At 38.2% G+C, this 22788-nt stretch overlaps 2 protein-coding genes across 2 annotated transcripts in view; both read right to left on the reverse strand.

Annotated features, from left to right (window-relative positions):
- Nucleotides 1-17355, reverse strand: part of VWC2L (von Willebrand factor C domain containing 2 like) — a 189411-nt gene extending 172056 nt beyond the window's left edge. Inside the window, exon 1 of the mRNA XM_075530222.1 lies at nt 16963-17355. Coding sequence (XP_075386337.1) covers nt 16963-17355 — 393 coding nt within the window. The remainder of the gene's footprint in view (nt 1-16962) is intronic.
- A 3866-nt stretch (nt 17356-21221) lies between these two features.
- Nucleotides 21222-22788, reverse strand: part of SPAG16 (sperm associated antigen 16) — a 1005436-nt gene continuing 1003869 nt past the window's right edge. Inside the window, exon 16 of the mRNA XM_075529250.1 lies at nt 21222-21397. Coding sequence (XP_075385365.1) covers nt 21222-21397 — 176 coding nt within the window. The remainder of the gene's footprint in view (nt 21398-22788) is intronic.

The raw sequence follows: 22788 nt of genomic DNA on the forward strand, positions 1-22788 counted from the left end.
GATTGACGCAGACTTGAGCACAGAGGTTGTAAGTCATATCAAATGATGAGCATAGAGCTGTAACTTCTTTACAAATTTTAATAATGCTGAAGCAAATAAAAATCTGATGTATAGATATTTATTTATTTCCATCTCAGATGGTCAGCAAATATTTGTAGTGGCATAAATTGAGTATTGCATTAAATAGCCACTGTTTATGCTTATTTTTGAAGGAGTTGATGTTTAGCTAATACATACTGAAATACTATTTCCAATAGATCCGTCAGAAAACAACTTCATTTTTATTGAAAATACATGGATTTTAACCTTCTTAGAGATAGCAAAGATCAACATAGCTTTAGTTTCCAAACCTAAATTCCAATTCAGTGACCTTTGATCTATGGTTTCTGAGACTATAAATCTTCATGGGAGTAGATAACCTCACTTTCTCTCACCAAGCTACTCATGGGTGTGAAACGCTGACCTTAAGGTTAGCTTACACAACAACACCACCCACCCAAAAAAACGTACTCCTTTCCATCCATTCTGACTCCTCACCTCTCCTGTAGGACAGAGTAAAACTGGTCCATTGGGATTCCCAAGCTGTAGATTTTTATGAGATCAAAATATCTCATTTTCCTCCCTCAGAGCACCCAGTGACTTCCAATCACTAACCTTGTGCTATAGAGATCTGTAATAAACTAAGATTGAGAACTTAGATAAAATGCATTCTTAAAAAATGGTTTGATAGATCAGTGTAGCCACTGGATCTGTGTCATACGCAAGACAGTATATGGAAGGGCCCAGGACAGCCCAGAGGTCTCTGAGCGGCAGCTCGTCTTAGTGGCTGGTGGGTCAGGTCTACCAAGCAGCTCAATGGAATCAAGGCCTGCTTAGGAAATTATTGCCAGAAAGATGACAGGCCATGAAGCCCCGTGGGGTGGTTTTGCTTAGTAACACATGGTGCTGCATGAGTATCAATTAACTTGAAGGCAACAGATATTTTGTTTGCTTGGGCTTCATGTATGTAAAGCATAGGAGCATAGAAAGCATCGCTCCTGCTCTCAGTAAATACTAATCTAGATGAGAGGTTAAAATTTCAAAATAGTTTAAAATTTGTTTTTACACAAGTTATTTTTTATTAGGAGAGTAAAATAAGAATGGTATCCAATGGTACTATTATTACTGGAAAATAGATGTTTTGATTTTATCTTTCTATTTTTATCTGCATATACTGTGTGTGTGATAAAGATGAAACACCCAATCTTGGAATTACTAATTATCAACCATAAAACAGATTATTAGAGCTTCAGTATAATAACAAAAACTCTATGAATGTCTTACTTTTCTCTGAAAACATTTTCTGATTGAATTGTTCCTAATATTTTGGCATACATTTTTTAAATTAATAAATCTTTTTATTGGGGCTCATACAACTCTTATCACAATCCATACAAACATCAATTGAGCAAAGCACCCTTATACATTCGTTGCACTCATCATTCTCAAAATTCACCTTCCACTTGGGTTCCTGGAATCAGCTCGGTTTCCCTTTTATTTTTACCCTTCCCCCTCCCTCCCCGCTTTCCCCTTCCACCTGGCCCCTTGATAGTTTATAAATAATTATTATATCTTATCTTATACTGCCCAGCGTCTCCCCTCACCCACCTCCCCATTGCCCATCTCCCAGAGAGGAGGCTACACATAGAGCTCCAAGATCGGCTCTCCCTTTCTACACCCCCTTCCCTCCAGGTGTCGCCACTCCTACCGCTGGTGTTGAGGGGTTCATCCACCCTAGATTTCCTGTGTCTCCAGATCCCTACTGCACTGCTGTACATCCTCTGGTATAACCAGGTCTGCAAGGTAGAGTTGGGGTCATGATAATTGGGAGGGAGGAGGCGTTCTGGAACTAGAGGAAGGTTTTGAGTTTCATTGTTGCTACACTGAACCCTGAGTGACTCATCTCCTCCCCACTACCCCTCTGCAAGGGATGTCCAGCTGTCTACAGATGGGCATTGGGTCCCCCTCATGCACTCCCCCTCATTCACGGTGATCTGATTCCCACCCCCGCCTTTGTTGTTTGAGACCTGGCCTCCTCTGCCCTTCACGATCACCTATGTTGGTGTGCTGCTTCCGTGTGGGCTTTGTTGCTTCTGGGCTAAATGGCTGCTTGTTTGCTTTCAAGCCTTTAAGTCCCCAGATGCTATATCTCTCAGTCGCCGGGCACCATCAGCCTTCTTCACCACACTTGCTTATGCACACCTTCATCTTCAGCGATTATGTGAGGAAGATGATCACACAATGATTGTTTTTGTTCCTTGGTGTCTGCTACATGGTCCTTTCAACACCTTGTATTCGCTTAGGCCATGTGCTTCTTCTCTGTGGGCTTTGTTGCTTCTGAGCTAGATGGCCGCTTGTTTGCCTTCAAGCCTTTAAGACCCCAGACACTATATCTTTTTGATAGCCGGGCACCATCAGCTTTCTTCACCACATTTGCTTACACACGTCTGTCTCCAGTGATCATGTCGGGAAGGTGGGTATCATGCAATGACCATTTAGCAGGGCGAGGTGCTATTGTATTGGGGGAGTATACATGAGGAGGCCCAATGTCCATCTGCTACCCTACTACTGAACCTATAAATATATGCACATAAGTCTATTTCCCCCATAATCATAAATATATTTACATATATACATGTCTGCATTTAGGCTACTCTGTATACATTTTTAAGGGCAGGCAACTAACTCTACAGTTATACATTGACAATTTCAAGACGTTCCTGATGTATAGAACCATCTTACTCTGTAAGTTTTGAACTACCTTATGACAATGCAAAAAATTTTCCCCTGAAATATGAAAGCTAGTATTCAGAAAATTAAAATACAGATAAAGACAGTGCAAGCAAATAGTTTGTTTTAGTCACAATCTCTCAGTGTAGGCAAACTACACTTCTTGAGAGAGTATCTGTTTGTATTTAAGAGAAAACATGTTCTACCTGCCCCCTAAGATCCTTAAAGAACACCCTCGGGTAGAAACAAAGGTTAGGGGATTAAAGATAAAGTAATTTTTTAAATAAAGTATCACATCAACACTTGTGAAATAGCCTAGAAAGGTAACAGCCATAAGTGTTTCACTGATAAAACTGGATTGACGGTTGGTGTTATTATTAAAAAGGTCCTTGGTCATGGAGTTGCTGGCTTTAAAATGCGGTTGGATATCTTCTTGCTGAGGATGTCCCACTGACCACCCATTTCTGCAGTTGGGAAAACGTGAGCAACGATGTAGTTTGAAATGTTTCCTACTGACACTGACACGGGCAAGTTGTGGATGTCACTTAAAGAACAAGTCATCTATAACAGAATTAAAGTAGGGCCATATGTGAATGGGAGATCAGACATCAAAGGTAAGAATTCTACAGCTGAAAAGCATCCTGGAAGGTCAGTCCTATTCCACAGGAAACAGTGAGAGAAAGTGAATGTAGAAAGATATTTCTCTGGACAAATATTTTCTAAAATTAGAAATCTCCCTTCTCTCTCATTTGCTGGTGATACGATCTCTGACCGTCTATGAGGAGAGAATAACCACTATCAATCTGCTTATGTATAACTGCTCATATTTCAATGTATTTTTAATTTAAACAACTCCTTCTGTAGCTAAACGTTTATTTACTACATATGTCAATAGCTTACTTCGTAGCTCACCTACCAACTCCCCAAAATTGAATTGACCTGGGTTACAGGCAAAAGTATGAACAAATTATTGTATTTCCAAACCTGACTATGTAATTGTAATATCCTCATACATTTCCTACCGTAGTGTGTATCTTTTTTTTTTTTTTTTTTTTTTGGCAAAGCACGTCAGGAGCCGCCTTTTGTAGCGGTGCATAAATATCTTGTGTGCCCTGTGAAATCTGGCTGTACCCTGTGTGGAACAAGAAGGCTTGATAGTTGACTCCTGCCCCTAACCCATTAAACACTTTTGTTCGTTTTACCTGTCAACCCCCCTGCCCCACCCGCCTTGCCCACCCAAACAAACAGCAAATAAAAACACTGCCTTTAAGTTGATTGAGATGCACAGGGATCCCATATCTAGTTTCTGGGCATTAAATCTTTATGGGAGCAGATAGTGTCTGTCTTCTTTCCACAGAGAGGCTGTTGGTCCTGAACTGTTGACTTTACGGTTAGCAGTTCAACACTGAAGCGACAGTGCCAACAGGGCTCTGTTTACCTTGGGCTGGTTATTTAAACCACTTGAATCTTGGTTTCCTCAGTTGTTCAAGGGAGTTCATATTAGTAAATTATTAATAGTGCTTTAACTCTTTCATACCAAGCCCTGTGATGCAAAAGTTTGCACCATTGGCTGCTGACAGAGAAGTTGGCCATTCAAACTCATCGGTGGCCCTGACCTCTGGCGGCCTACTGGTTAGGGGCTGACTGTTCAAACCATAAGTGGTTCAACAGTTCGAAACCATAAGCCCCTCCTCAGGAGGGAATAATAAGGGTTATTTTGAGGGTTGTGAGGTTTATTTCGAGAGGTTCTGGGGGAGAAGGATGCAGCAATTTGCTTCTGTAAAGATTACAGCCTTGGGAAGCCCCCCCCCCGGGGGGGGCAATTTCCTCGCTAGGGTGCTGTAAGTGAGAATCAGCTTGGCAATGAGTTTGGTTTGGGGTTTTGGCTTTCTCATTTTATTGCTATGACAGCAAAAGGAAATTAAATATGCCAAGCAGCTTGTAAACTACGTGGCATTGATTAAACGGCTACTATTGTTAGCATTTCACTCTGCTTGACTAGTTCTTTCATTTCCCTTTGTCCATTTTCAGTGAATGGATGCTTCTCGTGGGGGTATAGTGTTCATATTGTGATTAAGTTGGCCAAATCATTTTCATTAAGAGTTATTGGAATTACTGAATCTGTGAAGAAGATATCTTTTGGAGTTTGAAAGCAATCTGCGTTGCTTCTCGGAAATATGGCGAAATGTTTGAACTCCAACGGTGGTTATATCGAGAAGGATACAGGCAATATTTTTAGATAGGTAATTAGATTCTTATTTGCCAAGATGAAACCTCATTCTTTAATCAGATTTTTGCCCAAAAAAGATTTCTAGCAGCATAACCTTAGCACATCGTTTCTGGAATCTTGACTTAAGCATATTCTAGTTTCTGTGTGGATGTCCTCGAGTCTCATTAACACAGGAAGAGTTCTGTCTGATTGTCCTTTTTCTCGCTAATGAAGCTTGCTTTCCGAAGCTCAGAAGTCAAAGATTTGCTATTTTAGTAGAATTTTCTTTTTAATGCTAGGGGAAAAATTAAAGTTATACTGAGCAATTTTAGTGTTTTTTTCCTTCCCCTCATACTTAGGAAAGCGTAATAAAACCAACACGTAGAGAAACTAAGTGGCGTTTCAGAGAGCGGCTGCTGCTCTCTCAACGTAAGGAAAAGTTGCTGCATTTGGTGAACACGGGATTTCGAACTGCGATTATGGGCAAAGTCTTTACATTTCTAACAAAGCAAAATCATTATTAAGGTCTAAATTTTCTTCCCTTCCCTTCTACTTTTCTCCCAAAACAATATCAAACCCCAAACACTGCAGGTCTATCTTCACTGACATAAAAAATGTAGGCTTTGCTTGTTTCAAGGGTAGGCATGGACTTGGATACATACTTCTTACAGCCCCTGTGCGGCTTGTACACGAAAGAACGCGGGCTTCGCAAGGAAAGAATTCCACCACGTTAGCCAAGTGCTCGATTTCTCTCCAAAAAGTGAGACTAAATTTGAAACATGTCAGACTTGCAGTTGCAAACACATTCCATAATAAGTCAGGGATACTCTCCAATGGAAACTAAGCCTGTCTTCCACACTAGTTGCATAACTGCCATAGCGAAGGGAGGGAAGGAAACTGACAGGGGACAGTAGAAAGGCCATTTCCTTGGTGCCAGACTTGGCCATCTCTGGTGATGTGACATGGACAAGTCCACAGGGTCCTTTGAGTGCTGGCGGCAGCCCTCACGAGCCACCTTTCATTTATTGGTACCTGCATTCATCCTTTCTTTTCCTTTGGGTTAATTAAGAGCCCCTTGCAGGTCAGATGTATGTCTTATTTCTTTCTACAGAGCTCTCAAGCCACTTCACATGTAAGCTATAGTGAAGACCTTTTCAAGATGAAATCACATGATTAGAAAAGATGTATGAATGGACCGTATACTTAAGTAATTGGACAATTCACTTATTAATAGAACACTAAATGTATCTATTATGTCACATTAAATTAAATACACTTACTTGACTTGTAACATAATCACAGCAGAATACATGAGGTATCAAAAATGAAAAAAATGTATCATCTTTACTAATCTAGTTCATCTGAGAATTCTGGGTAAGTGGAAAGTTAATAAGTTATTTTACACCAATGCAAAGAGCAAAGCTGTACTCGCTGGAGAGAGGGGCCCAAAGAGCCATGACTTAACTGCTCTTCATAACAGTGATAGACAGGTGCAACGCATTTAACATAGGAAACTCTAGCTGCCCTTTTAACTTTACCTGGGTGAAAAGAGCCCATAGACCGCCCACCAACGCAGTGTGTTTTGTTTCTATTGTCCTCAGGAGTTTCCTGCATCAGGACGGCAGGTTGGGAAAACTCACCGACAGAACAATGTACAGGAACTCGAAGGGGAAGAAGATTAGGGATTGGCAAACATTTTTTTTTCCAAATCAAGAGTCAGATAGTAAATACTCCCAACTTTGCGTATAATCTTTGTAATGACTTCTCCATTGTGAGCTGCAGCCCACAAGCAGCCATAGACAATATCTGCAGGGCTGAGCATGATTCTGCTCCAAGACAACTTGATGTACAAAAATAGGCGGCAAGCTGCATTTTTCTCAGGGACCGCAGTTCACCTTGATCTAGATTATCTGCCATACGTGAATCTTATTGTTAGTTTGGATAACTGCTTTTACCTTGAAAATGCTTCTTCACATAACATTAATTCAAAATGTCCATAATACAAGATAACATGCAATTTTGGGAGCTTTATGAAGTAGGCAAGGAAAGATCAGATGAGTCAAAGAGATTTCTCTTTGCAACTGCCCCCATAAAATTATTAAAGGAAATTTTGCATCATTAGCAAAATATTCCTCAGATATGTTTCATTGAATGCCTATGAACTTTAAGATGTTAATAGATGTTCTGAGTTAGAAAAAAAAAGGCCTAATGTCACAGAAATTTGTGAAGCCTGGGATTCAATTCAATTCAATAATAATAGTAGTAAAGCTGTCAAGTAGCCTTTATAAGTTACTTAGTAGTGTATGCCGAGTAGTTTTTACTCTTCACTCTGTCTTAGAAATGTGGATAGTGAACCAGAAAAGGTAAAATTCCTTATTTCTATACAAATAACCAGCTCCTTACATGGCTTTTCATGCTGAATAGCCACCTCATCTGAGTGGGCTATGAATGCCATGCATCTGATACGTGTGTGCACATTATTTAATAGGGAGGCATGTTATATGCAAGAGCATGGCGATGTGTGCTGGGCTCACATGGGCGGTAAGTGTCAGGCTACTTCAAATCTCGTTTCGACTGCACCACTGAGATTGTAGCTAGGCGGCTGTATATACAAGCAAACGAGTTGCCAAGACTGCGAGCTGCCCCAGCAGTCCGTGTTCGGAAACAGACAGTCAAGGCTTTCTTCGATGTATCTCGGGGCAGCATCTGAGCACATCACTCAGGGGCTCTAAAATAAACCACATAAACATGCTGAGGAGCTTTGAGTATATCAGTGGGTCATGAGAATTACTAAAGGAGATGAAAGAATGCATCGTTTCTCAAACTTAGCATGAGAAAAAAAGGGGACCCTTACAATCGTCTTACTAGTTCCTCAGTGTTCACTACAAAGACTCTGGAAAAGGCTCCGTTCTGAAGGTGATCCCCAACCTAAGCCTCTTGTTAGAATATGCTGGGGAATTTTAGGAAAATGTCCATTTAAATAACTATTCATCAGAATTAGATGGCGAGGCTTAGAATTCGGAATACTTGAAACATCTCTAAGGCAAAGCTCACCATCAGTCTGGTTAGGGCTGTCCCAGCATCATCCCCTTTGTACACCCCCTCTCCTCCATGTAGTGATAGGTGAGATTTGCTGAGTGAAAACCAAGAATACAGATTCTCAGTTCCTAAAAAAAATCACTGAAATAGAGAGGAAAGCACTACTAATTGAGTTCTTTTGTGATTTCCTAGTATAGAATAGCCCCATTGAAAATAAATAGGGTTAAATAGATTTTTATTTTATTTTGGCCTATATTGCTGTGTTTCACTATAGCAATTTTCACTTTTGGACAAAGGAGCATCCTTTTAGCAGAGCCTTTGGGGAACTTTGGTTCTTTTTGTAAATTGTACTCAATCCATGTCAAAGACGGATTTAGAGGTGCCAATATTTTATTGTTCTCATTGCCTGTAACTCTGGGTTGTCATGGTGATGGGTCCTGATATCACATTTCTATAGACAAATGGCTGAAGTAAAACTTTGCTTCCAATTTATTTATTGGAAAGAAGATGCAAATGGACTTTCATTTTCCTGTCAAACCCTGAGGAAGTAAGATTGGAGAGTGGGGGATGGGAAGTGCCACAGGAAGGACATGTATATAGCTTGGTATTATCACAAGACTCCTTGGCTCTTGTCATTGGCCTTTATAATAAATGAGAGAGTAGGACAACTTAATTTCCACGTCCTTTTCCAATTCTAAGATTCTATGGTTAGCTCTCGAAGTAAGGACATGAGTATGGAGAATAAACCAGAATGCTTGCTATTTTATAAACCAGAGGCCTTTTTACAAACTCACATACTATACATCCAATCCCATGCTAAGTAGTTTAACAATGGTGGTGACAAAACAAAACAGTCATTCTAACATCTCCAACAAGTAATGATCGATAAAAACATGATCAAACAAAATGTTATGAACTGATAGGATTTTCAGATATGAATTTAGGTGGAAGACTGTGATTTTTCACATCCCCTGTGTAATCTTCGCAAGGCGTATGTGATGGTCTCATTGTGGCCATTCCATAGACGGAAAGAAAGGGAACAAGAGGTCATGTGACATAATAGGGCCAAATGAACCGTGCACTTTTATACAACCGACAAAGTAATGCCATCTGAAAACTTTCCAGAAGATAAGTGGTTTTTCTTGTCACTCTATACTTCAGTCACTCATTCCAAGAATGTCACTATGTACAGCTGACTTTACACAGTAGGCTAGCGGCAAGAGACTCAACAATGGAGGTGTGTCGGCCTGAAATGACTGATATTAATCAGAATTCGGAAACCAGCCAGCGTTCAGTTAAAAGTGACTAAGCAGCCGCTCCGTGGGAGAAAGATGTAGCCCTTGGCTTCCGCAAAGACTGCAGCCTGGACCGCCTGACGGGCCATGCCTTCCGGGCCCTGTAGGGGCGCGCTGAGTCCACAATGACTTGATGGCATGGCGTTTGTGAATGACTGGCTATTATAAGAGAGATCATCTCGTTAACTGAACCCAATGAATGCTTCCAATCTCAAAAGATTGCTTTTTAAAGGTCTCCCTTGAACGTTTGGCAAAGAGCAACTAAAACTAACATAGATAGGTTTTCTTTCTTGTGTCATTCTTCAAAAGCGCGCTGCCTGATATATAAGCTAATAGTGAGGAACGAATGCAAAACAAAAATATGACCAGGAGGCATAGGAAGGAGTGAAACAAAGGATTCATCTAATCAAAGACCCACATATGTCAATGGACACCTGTGGACGCGCACACACACACACACACACACACACACACATACACACATACAAATCAGTGTGTGTGGGGGGCAATTGCAATCTGGATTGAACACATTATACAAGGAGACTTCAAAACATTTTTGGAAAAAGTGGAATTAAAATATAATTTAATTTTTCCACAAGCTTTTTGGCTCTAGTTCATAAATTTCACATAAAATATAGTTCTAGGTTATAAATCAAGGGCAATAATGTTGGTCAATGCCATATTATGGACCCGTAATGTATTTTGGTGAACAAAATAACACAATTTAAGACAGACAAATTCCCAACCTATCCAAAATGTTGCACAAGTGGAGCAACTATTTGCAAGAGACAAGCAAAGGACATTGTTAAAAACAGACAAATTCCCAGGTCTCTGGTTTTTCGCGCCACCTGCTCTTGCTATTGATAATTCAGTAGAGAACGGGACAGCAGTCTGCAAAAAGCTGATGGCTGCCCGCAAGTCTGAGGTCGTCACAAACAGTGACAGGCTCTGCAAATCTCAGGCGTGATTGCAAATCAAACATCAATCTTTCCAAGTGCATGGGGCCTAGACTCCCAGCCACAAATCTCTGTAGTCACACTTAGCAAACAGTTGTCACCATTAACCACAGCATCTTCTAATAGGAAGGACAGCAATAAATACCGCAGGTGAGTATGAAAAATCACTCTCCCATACAACAACCAAAGACTTTACCGATCATCAATTTTCTTGAAATTCAAAGCAAGAGACTAATTCTGACTGAAAATGGGCTATTTCACTCCCCAGGGTTGACTTGGTAGTCATTTACTGTTATAAATTTACCCCCTCCCCTTTTTTAAAGTATTAAATGATATGGACCAATTCCAATTTTAAGTGGAGCATTTGAAAAAAATTTAAATTTTGGATTTATTGACTAGTGTTTGTGTAGTTTTGTGAAACTTTAAAAGGCAAATATAATACTGAGGAAGGGTGCAATAAATTTAAATCAAGTTGACCTTTAATCTCTGATAAAATTAGTCAGAGATTACAATTTGAGTATAGAAAACCTTACTTCTGAAAATCTCCACTTGGTACCCCTTAGTTCTAAACTTTCTATGCGGAGAAGTAGTGACTTAGCCTCTTTTGTAGCAATGTCAAAGGAGAAGCTATTGTTGAACTCACTCATAGGCATTTTACTGTTAAATACACAAAACACATTCTTCAGAATAGAAACTATGTTTTTCACAGTGAATAATTGTGGGCTTGGACTTCATCTTTCAAAATCCCAACAAAAATTCCCCAAATATCATTGTTGTAGGAAATGATTATTTATCCTAGAACTTTTTCAGATGGGGTTTTCCAAATGCCTCTGGTGACTTGATTAATCATTGATCAAAAATTTGTGAACTGCCTCTTCTGTAAAATTATTTTAAAACCCTTACACAAGATCTACCTGTTTCACAGTTATTAAAATAAATACAACTTTCACACCTCTGGAAAGATGAGTTGTCAGTTTGCCTACTGTAAGTCTCTTCATTTACATGTCTTTCATAAAACTGGCTCAGTGGCAGGTGGTGATGGCTGAGTGGAGCAATAAATTGTGTTTCTGCCTGGTGTTTGTTATTGGTCCCTTCAACTGGGAGTTCTCCCCAGCCTCCAAGTTTCCCATTATTTCATATTTTAGATCCCTATTGCCTTTCGGTTTGTATGTTAAAAGCAACCAGACATCAAATACATCTCCCAAATCCAAACTCAAATTTTCTTTTTGCTCAAACATTTTTATGGATTTAATGTTATGCTATTTGGCATTCAGGATGGGGTGAGGATCAAAGAGGCAGCTAGACAATCTGCCCTCTGAGACGATGCCCCATAAGGAAATAAGCCAGCTTTAACCTAAGCTTGTTTAGGGTCCAGTGGGCGTGGCATGCGAGGAGTTCTCGAAAGACTCTGTGCTTACTTTTCTGTCCTTTTTACTTCTATCCTCAAGACTTAAAGATTAAATACAAAACTCAAGGCAAAAACTAGACAGTCTACGATGGCATGAAACCATACATATTTATTTTTATAAATTGCATATTCACACCTAACTTTAACAATAGAAAAATATGAGGCCTGATCAATTGTCTTTGGCTCCTAATGAGAAAAACACAAGGGTCACTCTGCAGAGAAAGGTGGGTCTTGGACAAATCCAAACCCAAACATCGGGACACTCGGTGTTGGTCGAGAAAATCACTTTGAATTAAAAAACAGGCTATGGGAAAGGGACATTCTCTTTCAGCTGTCAATTGGCTAACCTTCAGTTTATGACCTAAAATGAAATCAGAGGTTTTAAAATGTAAAGAAATATCCTGAATCTACTATTTTAGTAGAATCAGAGTTCCAAAAATTGTGAGCAACATTTAAAAAAAGTATTTCTTGGCATGAGATAGTGAAGCACAAAAGCAAAGTTGATAGAGCCTACAATTCCAATCAACTTTTTTTTTGTAGGGAATGTTATTTTAAAATTCATGCTCCTTATTTTATTTTTAAAGTTGGGTACACATTACTATATGGTGGTCTTACTTAGAGTACAATATTACCAGACACTGGAGAATTTAGTTTTCAAAAGGAATTAAGAAAAGAAAAAAAATCTACAAAGTTCATATCAGTAAGTGTTGGAGCTTTATTGGGAGACGGGAGACAAGAAAACTTTAGTATAAGATTTATGAACATGATTCTTTTCATCAGGTGATACATGTGGATCAGTGTACATTGGAATTTGGTGATCATAAAAGATTGAAAAGGGACTTAGGTTTTGCAACTGTGGAGAGTGAAAGAGCTTACCCAACCACGAGGTACTTATTGCAAGGCATGGATTGAATTCCAATCCAAAATCAGTCTTGAGGAGGAGAAGAAGTAAAGGAGGCCTGGCTGGAAGAATGAAGGTATAAACAGGAATTCTATCAGAGAGGCCTGTCCATTGGAAAGGACTCAATGCCAGTGAGTTTTTTGATATGTGCGCCATCATGGTCAACTTCAGCTGTCCCGAGGACAATTTATTTGAACTTTGATAACTTCCTTAACCAATTAAATGATGAAATGAACATAGAGAGGAAGATGATTTGAAGGGACCTTAAGTTCTCAAAGCCATCTTAAAAAAATAAAATAAAGTAAAACCCAAATCTCTAACTGTACTCTAATTTCATAGGCCCACATATAATAGGATCCCTTACTCCATTCATCAAAAAATGAATTGGTTTCCTTGTGTTGGGGGTTGTGAATATAGAAGAAGTAAAAGGAAGACCAGTGTCAAATAATTCACTGTCTAGGAGGAGAGATGGGTGATCTGTTAGGTGAAATAGAGGCATTAGAGGTGGTGGTTTACGCGATTGGATTCTATTGCCAAACTGCCAGGTCTTGAATTCTAGTTCTCTCACTTTCTAGTTTTATGACCTTGAACAAGTAAAACAAGACTAATTGAAGTATACACATCATAGCATGATGAAGATGAAATGCATTCTAATGCATGTAAGATTCTTACAGTGTCTATAATTTGTGCAGTAACAGGGCGCTCAGTATTTTGGGAGAGTAGGTAAGAGAGGAGCAAGCCTCCGACTCTGATTCCATGGTAGGAAAAGAGACAGAGACCTTCCAGGAGAGCTGAGATCTGAATGGAGTCTGGGGTTATGGAGGCAAGCAATGGTTAAAGAGTGTTCTATGCTCGGGGTGGGGAGCATGCAAACACAAGGACTTGAAGTACTTGGAGTGCTGGATAAACAGATCTAGATTAGGATTTGAAATTCGGATATTATTCTGGGGGGAAAAAAACCCCTAAAACATGTCCCGAATGTTTTCATGGTCTGCATGTTGGTCATAACATCCTTTTTATTGCAGTGACCTCTTTTCCCTTCTTCTTCTGCCATCAGTTGTGCTGCATCTTTATTTAATTCTGGACTCATATGCAAAGGACTCCTTTTTAAAATCTAATTTTAGTGGGTTGTCTTTACGCAAAACAGCCTTCATTTTATTCTATTATTCCTCAGAACAAATACAACTTGGGGCCCAGTGGTCTGTCTCCCTTCCAATGTCTATAAACCCACACCCAAACATATTACTCTCTTACTAGAGTAGCAGTTCAGTCAGATACCACTCACTGTGATTCATAGTTTATTTTTCTCTTTGCAGACTTCAAGCTCCAATGCTGCTCAAGAAGGTTTTTTTTTTGGAATTTTCATCTTTCCAGATCAGCCACCATCCTTGGGTATAAGAAGTCTTATATGACCAAACCCTATGGAATATCGATATGATTCTAACTTCACGTCCCCAGCAATTTTTATTTGCCTTCATAATGAGACAGCTAAATGTAGGCCCTTCACTCACTTCTCTCTCAACGTGGATGAAGCCTTACCTGTGAGTAGAAACACGGCCTTCTGAAGAGTGTATTTTCCAGGTTAGTACCTCTACAGTGTCTTAGGGACTGAGGGTCTCAATAAAGGATTATTCAGTGAATTTACTATATATAAAGGATAGTTCATAGTACAAACTCCTTCACAACATACTAAGACGATTACATTAACATTCCAGGGCTCTTTAAAAATTAGTTGCATGCCTCTTGGTAACTCTTTTGGCAGATAAAAGGACTAATTATATTTTATTAAATTTCAAAACACTTTTTAATTCTGAATTTGGTGGGGTTATTGCTTTTCTGATCATCAATTTCGTATTTGACAGTATAAACTATTTATTTTTCAACCCCACCACCTTCCTAGCTTGAGCTAAGGTTTACTTAGGGGATAGAGTTCATAGGAATAATAAGGAAGCATATTCAAAGGTATTGAAATTCTTGTAGCTGAATATTTTTAAAATTATGCTTCCATTGTATGCTGTGGGGAATGATAATACAAATGAATTCCGAACTTTGAGTAAAGTCCATGAATATTAGATTCTATTAGAATTTTAAAGAGAGTTGAATAGCCATTTATTTAACCTCTGTTGGATACCAGTCATTCATTGCAAGGCTAATGATTTCACATAAATTATTTCATTAAATTTGTGCATTATCTCCTCCCAAATTAAAGTAGTTATTATTATGATTGTTTAATTGTCAATATCACTGAGGCTTATCATGGTAGAAGACTTCATTCAAGGTCACACAGAGCAGGGTTGAAAGTAGGATGTGAACTCAAATCTACTTGACTTTAGAGCCAAATGGCATTATGAGATTGTATAAATTTTATTGTCAGATAAAGTTAAATACCTTGAAAATTATGGGAAAGTAACTTAATTTTTCTTGATCTGAGTTCCTTATTCTTAATGAGGAACCTGCAATAGATAATTTCTAAAGCCTTTTATGACTCTATAAATCCTTTTGAATAAATGTCATCTGTTTTCTTATTTTAAAAATTACTTTTTTAAAGCCCATGAAACATACTGTCAGGTAGAAAGCCTCCATGCACCAACTGGCTATCTGTTGATTTCAATAGCTACATATAATTAGTGGGGTTGGGAAATTATTAATATTTATATATCTATGTACTATTTGACCTATTAAAATTGCTATTACCTCTGCAATAGAGTCTAATGCATAGAAGAAAAATAATTCATAGCAATTTCATGGAAGTTAGCTAAGTTCAAATATTAGTCTGTATTTATTTTATTAAGTACGGATTACCTACTTATATAAATCTCCAAGTTTTTATCTGATATACTCTTTTCTTTGGGCTAAGGTTGTTCCTACCATGCTTTCATTGCAGTACAGTCTAGAGGTACGTGAATGCTAGAGGACAGTGACCGTTCTAGATCCCCGTCTAGAATCAGCTTGTGTTTTCAGTATTTTCTTGACTCACATGGACCAAAAAGAAAAAATAGCTTGTGTCAAAGTGTATTCACTATTTTAGTAACCAAAAAATAACTAAATGCACTGTACTTTTAATTAACACGTGTTATCAATAATGACATTTTTTCCCAAGGTTTGCAAGTACCTTCCCAAACTTCTCCAACAAAATGGTATATCACATGAAAGAGAAAATCTAGTTTAATTTTTATGTCTAGACATATTGAGTGTGATAATTATCATAAAATGTTCCTCATATCCTAAGGAATAACTAAAGTAATTTGTTATTTTGAGGTAAATTAGAAATAGTTTGGACCCTTAATCTGTCATGGACTGTAGTTAGTGAAACAGAAATACATAGAATCTTTCCACTATATTTATAATCAATAAAAACTGATTTTTTTCACATGTTAACATTTGATGGCATTTGGCTCTTGTGGAGAAAAAAGTTTGGTCAGCACAAATAACTGAGAGTTTTCTCTCAAACCTAAACAGTCATATAACAAAAAATGAACTCGATCTCTTTTTGCCTAGAAGGTCCGCAGTCACAGAGCTTGGCTAGATGAAATGAAGATCTCTCCTATCAAGGCGTCAGAAGAACAGACACGCCAAGGTGCACACTCCCATGACACACAGAGAGGACATTTTGATGCATTGATTTATACCCTTAGAGTTCAGGACTGGCTTGAAGACCATCCTAATTAAAACTAGCCATTGGAGGAAAAGGAGTCCAAGAAGAACTAAAAATGAACTTCCAGGCACTATAAAAAGACTAATGAATGTAGTAGAGACCAAGAAAAAAAGTGTTTTTCTTGAAAAAACAAAAATCCCTAAACTCCCCTCTACAATGGGCTGAGATGAAACTTCAGCTTTCTGTGGGATGCTGGGAGTGAAACCTGGTCAGCAGAAAACAGCAGAGCTCCATTGTCTGTTCTTTGGGTTCTTAACACGAAGGCCACCATTCAGAAATATGTCTCTGTAGCACTGACTTTACCATATCCTAAATGATCAATGCTAAACCGTGATGCCCCAAACAGGCTAATAAGCCACAAAAGAATCCAACGTACTTTAAAACTAAGTTTAAAAATGTACAGTCTACAAACAAAATTAAATTTCCCTTAGAAGACATGTGCTGTAATAACAAAGAAGAAAAAATTAAAAGAAAAATATAGAAGTCATCAAGATGGCCCACATTTTCTGAAGAGAAAGGTTATTATAAAACACCAGAAAATTGATTGATCAGCAAACCAATTCACTACTTCTTGACCACAAGGTTACTTATGTCAACCAGAAGAATATTGTTTGAAATTCAAAGGGAACTGAAAATACAGTTTTCTTGCTTTATTATTTTAATGTAGCATTCTACTAAGCATGTTGTATGAAAAAATAGTACTCAACAAAAAATGGCGAGTCAGTCATACCTTAAATTCCTCCAAGATTTTGTAATTTTTCCCATGATATTCACAAAAGTTTTTCACTTCTTTGCACTCAGGACAGCATCCATTGTGTTCCACTTTAGTACACTTTGGGTGAATTTTAGGGCATTCTGGCTGGTCGCAAACAGGTCCATCCAAAGCACATACACATGGACAATTGGAATGCCCTGGGAAAAATCGTTCTCCCAACTTGTATACAAAGCCGCTGTCATCCACACACCCTTTCCCTCGGTAGTCATCAAAGATCAGATTATCATTACTGGGAGTCTGGTCGCCTTCATCAGCAGGGTAGTCTTCATGACTGATGGCAGCAGAAGTGACCAATCCAGGGATGACCAACAGAAGGATGCAGGCTTCATGAATATGAAGAAGAGCCATCCCCCTCCTCAAAGACTTCTGGATGTGGTCCTAATCTTAAATATACCCAGCTGCTTCCATGGGAATACAAGAAGGGTAGGCTGAAAATAAATATTTAAAGAGAATAATTTGGCATATAAAAAACAATATAGAAATCATTAAGGCCAAGCTCTTAACCTGTTGGTTTGGGATCAGCCACAAAGATACTAAGACCTCAAGTAGACTAAGTTCATGCAACTACCTTCATTTTATTAAGAAGTTTGGAGAGAGGATCCCTGGCAATATTTGTATGGAAATATCATTTGTCAAGGACTCTACCTAGCAACCTTCAACTTGGATTGACCTGAATTCAAAAGGTCTTTTTTTTTTCTGGATTATAAGAATTGGTTTTACTGGGTCTCAAAAGATGGTGGCAAATAGCTACTTAGAAGAAGCTCAAGAATATTTGGAATCACAAGATTACTATTAAAAACTGAATAAATCAATGATGGAATATATATATATGTATAATTCCATATATATGTAATAATCATCTTATCAAAATTGATAATTTGGTCAGGTAAACATGTAATTCTAAAAGAAAGGGGTCAAACCACACAGTTAAAGGTAAATTTGGGTTGGGACAGAGCTAGTAGAAAGACCTTCTGCTTCAGTATGTTCATAATTGGTGAGCAGCTGCTGGTCTCCCGTGAACAAGAATCTGCATTCTGAAATATAACTGAGTCTCACACTGAATAAAATTAAAGTTAAAATAATAAATAGCTAACTTGAACTTAACATATTTCATAACATTTGCAAAAATAAAACTATTTACACTATTGTCCACATCTTGGTTTCATTTAGGAGGTAAGCTCCTAGTGGGCAAGAAAGATGTGTCTGTTAATATTTTTACAGCAATTTGAAACTAACATTCATGTGGTATTCTTTGAATGAATGACTGTATTAACTTAACACTGTCTTGAAAACATAATTCTCCTTAGAAATACCAAAAAATATTCGCATGTAGGCCGTTTGCCTTTCCAAGTCAGCATAAAAGTGCTCATGGAACTTTGGAAGCCCTGTGATAGGGTGTCACTCTTTATTCATAATAAGTGAGTTCTATTAGTTTTGGTGGCATCGATTCAGGTAAATGTACTTAGTCCTAGTCCTTGTATGGCGTGTTGGCAATGAGCTTTTATACAAATATTTAGAGTGACCAATTCACAAAGGCTCTGGGGAAATTGTGTCTTTGAGGGAGAATAGACAAGGAAAACACTGCCAGCTAGTTCATTCGTCTATTTATATGCTATTGGCTTTATACCAATATTGCTAAGATTGTACATAGGGAATTTGTAGATCACTTATAAATGTCATTTACTGGCTAATTTTCAGATCACAGAAATACTAATGATAAATATCACCTCTTTTCAGTCTAACCTATACAGATGATGATTTTTTAAAAAGATGCCTTAGGAAACTTTTCATGTACTAGTATATTTTCTTGTGTATTTTAAGTTAGATATACAAATTCTAGTCATAGAAAGATGCTAGACTGTTTATGCTTTCCTCCCAAAGAAAAACTGCTTTCTCTTTTAATATGCTTTGGGGGAGGTAATAATAATGTAGAGGGATTTCTTTTAAAATATGTCAAAAATAATGATTCATGACAGTACAAGAAAATGCAAACCTGTAATTCTACTTCAGAAGCTGCGAGCTCCATTGACAAAGCATTTTCTTTCTCTTAAATTACTACAGAAGCCACAAGCATAACAGAAATCTCTACGAAAAGCATAGATATATTCTACTAATTAAACATGCTATGATACATCTCTCATGCATTTGGAAAGTTTGTGTTGGAAGAAAAGGGAGCTATTGTGTTTCCCTATAGTATTCCTGTAGTAGCTGTCAATACGTGCAAGATATTACACATAAAACACACATATCATTCAGCTTCAAAAGGGTATAGGCAGAAAATGATCTCTTTTGAAAGCTACAGGTAGGCATTAATGTATAAGGTCATAATAAATGTAAGCTTCGAGGCAAAAGTAGGGATGAGAGACATACTTTATGTAAATATTAAACATGCCTTGATCTTAGGAAATTCATTTTTAAATCTGCATGAAGAAAACAAGGATTTCTTTATGTTATAGCAAAGTTCTATGGCTATGTTTTTTTAAAAAAAACATCCTTCTTTATTACTTAGGCTCTTTAGTGCAATTTATGACACTATTTAGGAAAAGAAACATTAGGAAAAAAACAAAATGTTTACCTGAAGGTTTTAATAAGTAAAGCAAACATTGCCAATCTGAGGATGACTTCCAAGCTAAACTTTCCCCCACCCCACCCCAGATTGCTAGCATATGATTTTAAATGACTAAATCTATTTATTTAGGGGGGGGGTGAGAAAAACTCATGTAAGAAGATACACTTACCTAATCACTCTGGAGGGTAATGGTGGTGGTGGGGGGGGTCACAGACCAATAGGAACTGAAAGGTCAAATATGCTTTAGGAAAGCAGTTCCTCTTTAATTACCCAAGGAATACATTTTCAGGCATTAATTTTAGGCATTCCATTCTCTCTACCTCCCATTTCAAAACACAGTCAAGAAGCAGTCTCCCGCCCTTCCAGGCAGAAACACAGCAGACACACATAAGAAATAAGCTGTGGACCTCTCTTCAGTATTCAAAGCAAGAAGCAAAGCTGGTCTTGTAGAAATCCGGACCCTCGTAGTAGAATCATGTTGAACTTATTTTTAGCGTTTTCCAGGATCCTTCTATGAAATTTCCCGGCTGATGACGCCTCCTCCACACATGAGTTCACTTACACAGTGTTTGCTACGGCAGTAGAGGTGATTTGGCTAGGCTCGCAGGATCACAAACAGCAACAGCATGGTGAAGCTGAAAGCCCGCTCCGCCGGCAACACCAGCAGCTTCATCCACAACATGTTGCTTGCATCCCCTCTTACACACCAGAAAATGTTAACTGTGGACGTGAAGGCAAGGAGCAACTTTAGCTGGGTTTCTGCACCACTGAGAGCAGTTTGCAGACTGCTGATTTGGAGCTCGTTCTGCCAGCAGCCGGGAATTCCTCAGCACCGCGGACAGCGCCAACAACTGGCTTCCCAGCCCAGCTCGGTCGAAATCCCCAGGCTGCTGCTTCAGACCGCGCTAGAGCGTTCCCCAAGCAGACGCACTTTCTCTCTACAGCGGATGCCTGCATGAGGAGGGGAAAGTGGCTACGTGGGAGATACTCATTTGCATTGAAATCACAACAACAACAACAAAAGCATCGTAATTATGCCTAATGTATTCTTGGATGGGCTGCAGAGATGAAAGTTCCGGAAGAGCCTTGTATCTAGATTTAAGCCATCTGCAGTCCTGGATTATTATTAATAGATAAAGGCGTACTCACTTGCCTAAGAATCAGTGAAAGTGAACGTTCGCACCTTCTATTGGCCTCTCGAGGTGCAGGCAGGTTTTCCTAGGGTAATATGATTAAACTTCAGATCTTTCTGCAGTTCGGATTTGATTTTAAAAAATAAAGTAGCTAGGTTCTTCTGCAGCTTGTTCTCTAACATTAAAAATCAATCTCCTGTAATTCATCTAGTCTGTCATTAGGCGTCATTGTATAGCTGTTTCTTCTAAACCTCTAGCAAAGCAGCCCCGTATCTGGATTCTTATCCAAACGAGAGAAAGGGAAAAGACGTAGACAGGAATCAATGCACAGAAAGTTTTATTTTATTTTTAATAATTGGGATGAGGACTAAAGCACATACCAAATCATATTTTGAAACAAATCGTAAGTGCTGCCTGCTGGCATATTTAACTAGAGAAGAATGATCCGGGGCGACTAGAGGCATTTTCAAGCCACGAAGGGAATACCCCTCCGCAGTAAGATCTGCTGATCATCAAGACCACTTTCGAATCGTGCCGTCGGAGTCTCCGGAATACAGACTCTGTCCATCGTGGGAAAACACCACCGTGTGTGCTTCTGTCTCGTGGCCCAGCAATTTGTGAATCTTCCCTGATTTAAGATCTAGCAAATGGACAACCCCATTGCCGCTCGCCTGAGCTAAAACTCGACCTGAGAGAGAGAGAGAGAGAGAGAGAGAGAGAGAGAGAGAGAGAGAGAGAGAGAGAGAGAGAGAGAGAGAGAGAGAGAGAGAGAGAAATCAAAGTTTTACTTTGAATAATGGAACATTCTATTTTATTTCAACTTTAATTTCTCTTAGATGCCAAGCATTAAAGATGAGTTCATTTCTGTATGTTTTTGGAATGGACTGAGTAAAATTAAGACAAACTAATGATTATAAAATTTCAGGATGAGTCAGTGAAAAACAGTGCCCCACCTACCTTTCTTGCAGAGGTCAGCAAATGCTGTTCATATATTTGTGATTAATAAAGTATTGTGAGAATATTGTTTAAAGCTAGTATGAAAGGGGTTTCCTTTTTCAAATAAAGTGTATGTTTAGGAGTCTTTAAAAGCATACATTTGGAAACCTAACTATAAGAAAGATACATAACAGATCATTTTAATTGAATTAATTGTATTTCAAACTTATTTATTATGATTCTGTTTAAATTATACGTTTAAATATCATAATATCAATTTCTTTCAAAATTATGGCATGCATGAAAAATATTATATTACTTTGTATCTAAGACCAAAATAAATATCTTCATGTCAAAGATGGCTTAGGGTTTTCCATTCTAATATATATCCAAAATTCAGTTAAAATAAGTTGTAGTATAAGAGAGCCAAATACAGCACAGAGTATCCTCATAATTTTTATTGTGAATTTTTGTAGTTATTTTCTCCTAAAGTGAGAACAAATTAGTAATCCAATTTCAATTAATACATTTGGTAAGGAAGTCCCATAGCAAGCTACCAGGAAATGTGGAGGCCAGGAAAAGGAATAGGTTTACAAAGGTTCAGTACTTAGTATGAACAAGAATCTTAGTCCTACACATGATGTTATCTAATCACAGTTAGAAGATAGATGTGCTATCACTCTAGAAATAATAGTTACAATGCATTAAGCTCTATCTACATGCTAGATACAATATCTAATATTTGATCTTGAGCATTCCATAAATTACTTACAGTGATCTGGTGATAATGACATAAATGGAGCAGGAAGGTTTGCAGGGGCTAAGCAACTTGCCAGGATGACACCCTAAGTCTGCAGCCAGCTACTTAATCTCAAACACGTTGCATTTAGAGACTGGGCATTTGGCTATTATGGTTTCTACATCTAGGAAACACTGTTAACAATGATACCTTCTTGATACGTAGGTGATACATTGTGAAATAGAATTTTTTTCACTCCATAAAAATAATTCTATGGGACTACCATAAAAATCTCAGTAACATATTTTATCACAATTGATACATCAAATAGTCATGAATATCTCCCAAAACAGGGGAAAGTTATAAAAGTAGAGCTAACCATGATAAATATGGCTGATCTGCAA

Source organism: Tenrec ecaudatus, chromosome 13 (genome assembly GCF_050624435.1).
Source record: "Tenrec ecaudatus isolate mTenEca1 chromosome 13, mTenEca1.hap1, whole genome shotgun sequence".
In the NCBI taxonomy this organism is placed as follows: domain Eukaryota; kingdom Metazoa; phylum Chordata; class Mammalia; order Afrosoricida; family Tenrecidae; genus Tenrec; species Tenrec ecaudatus.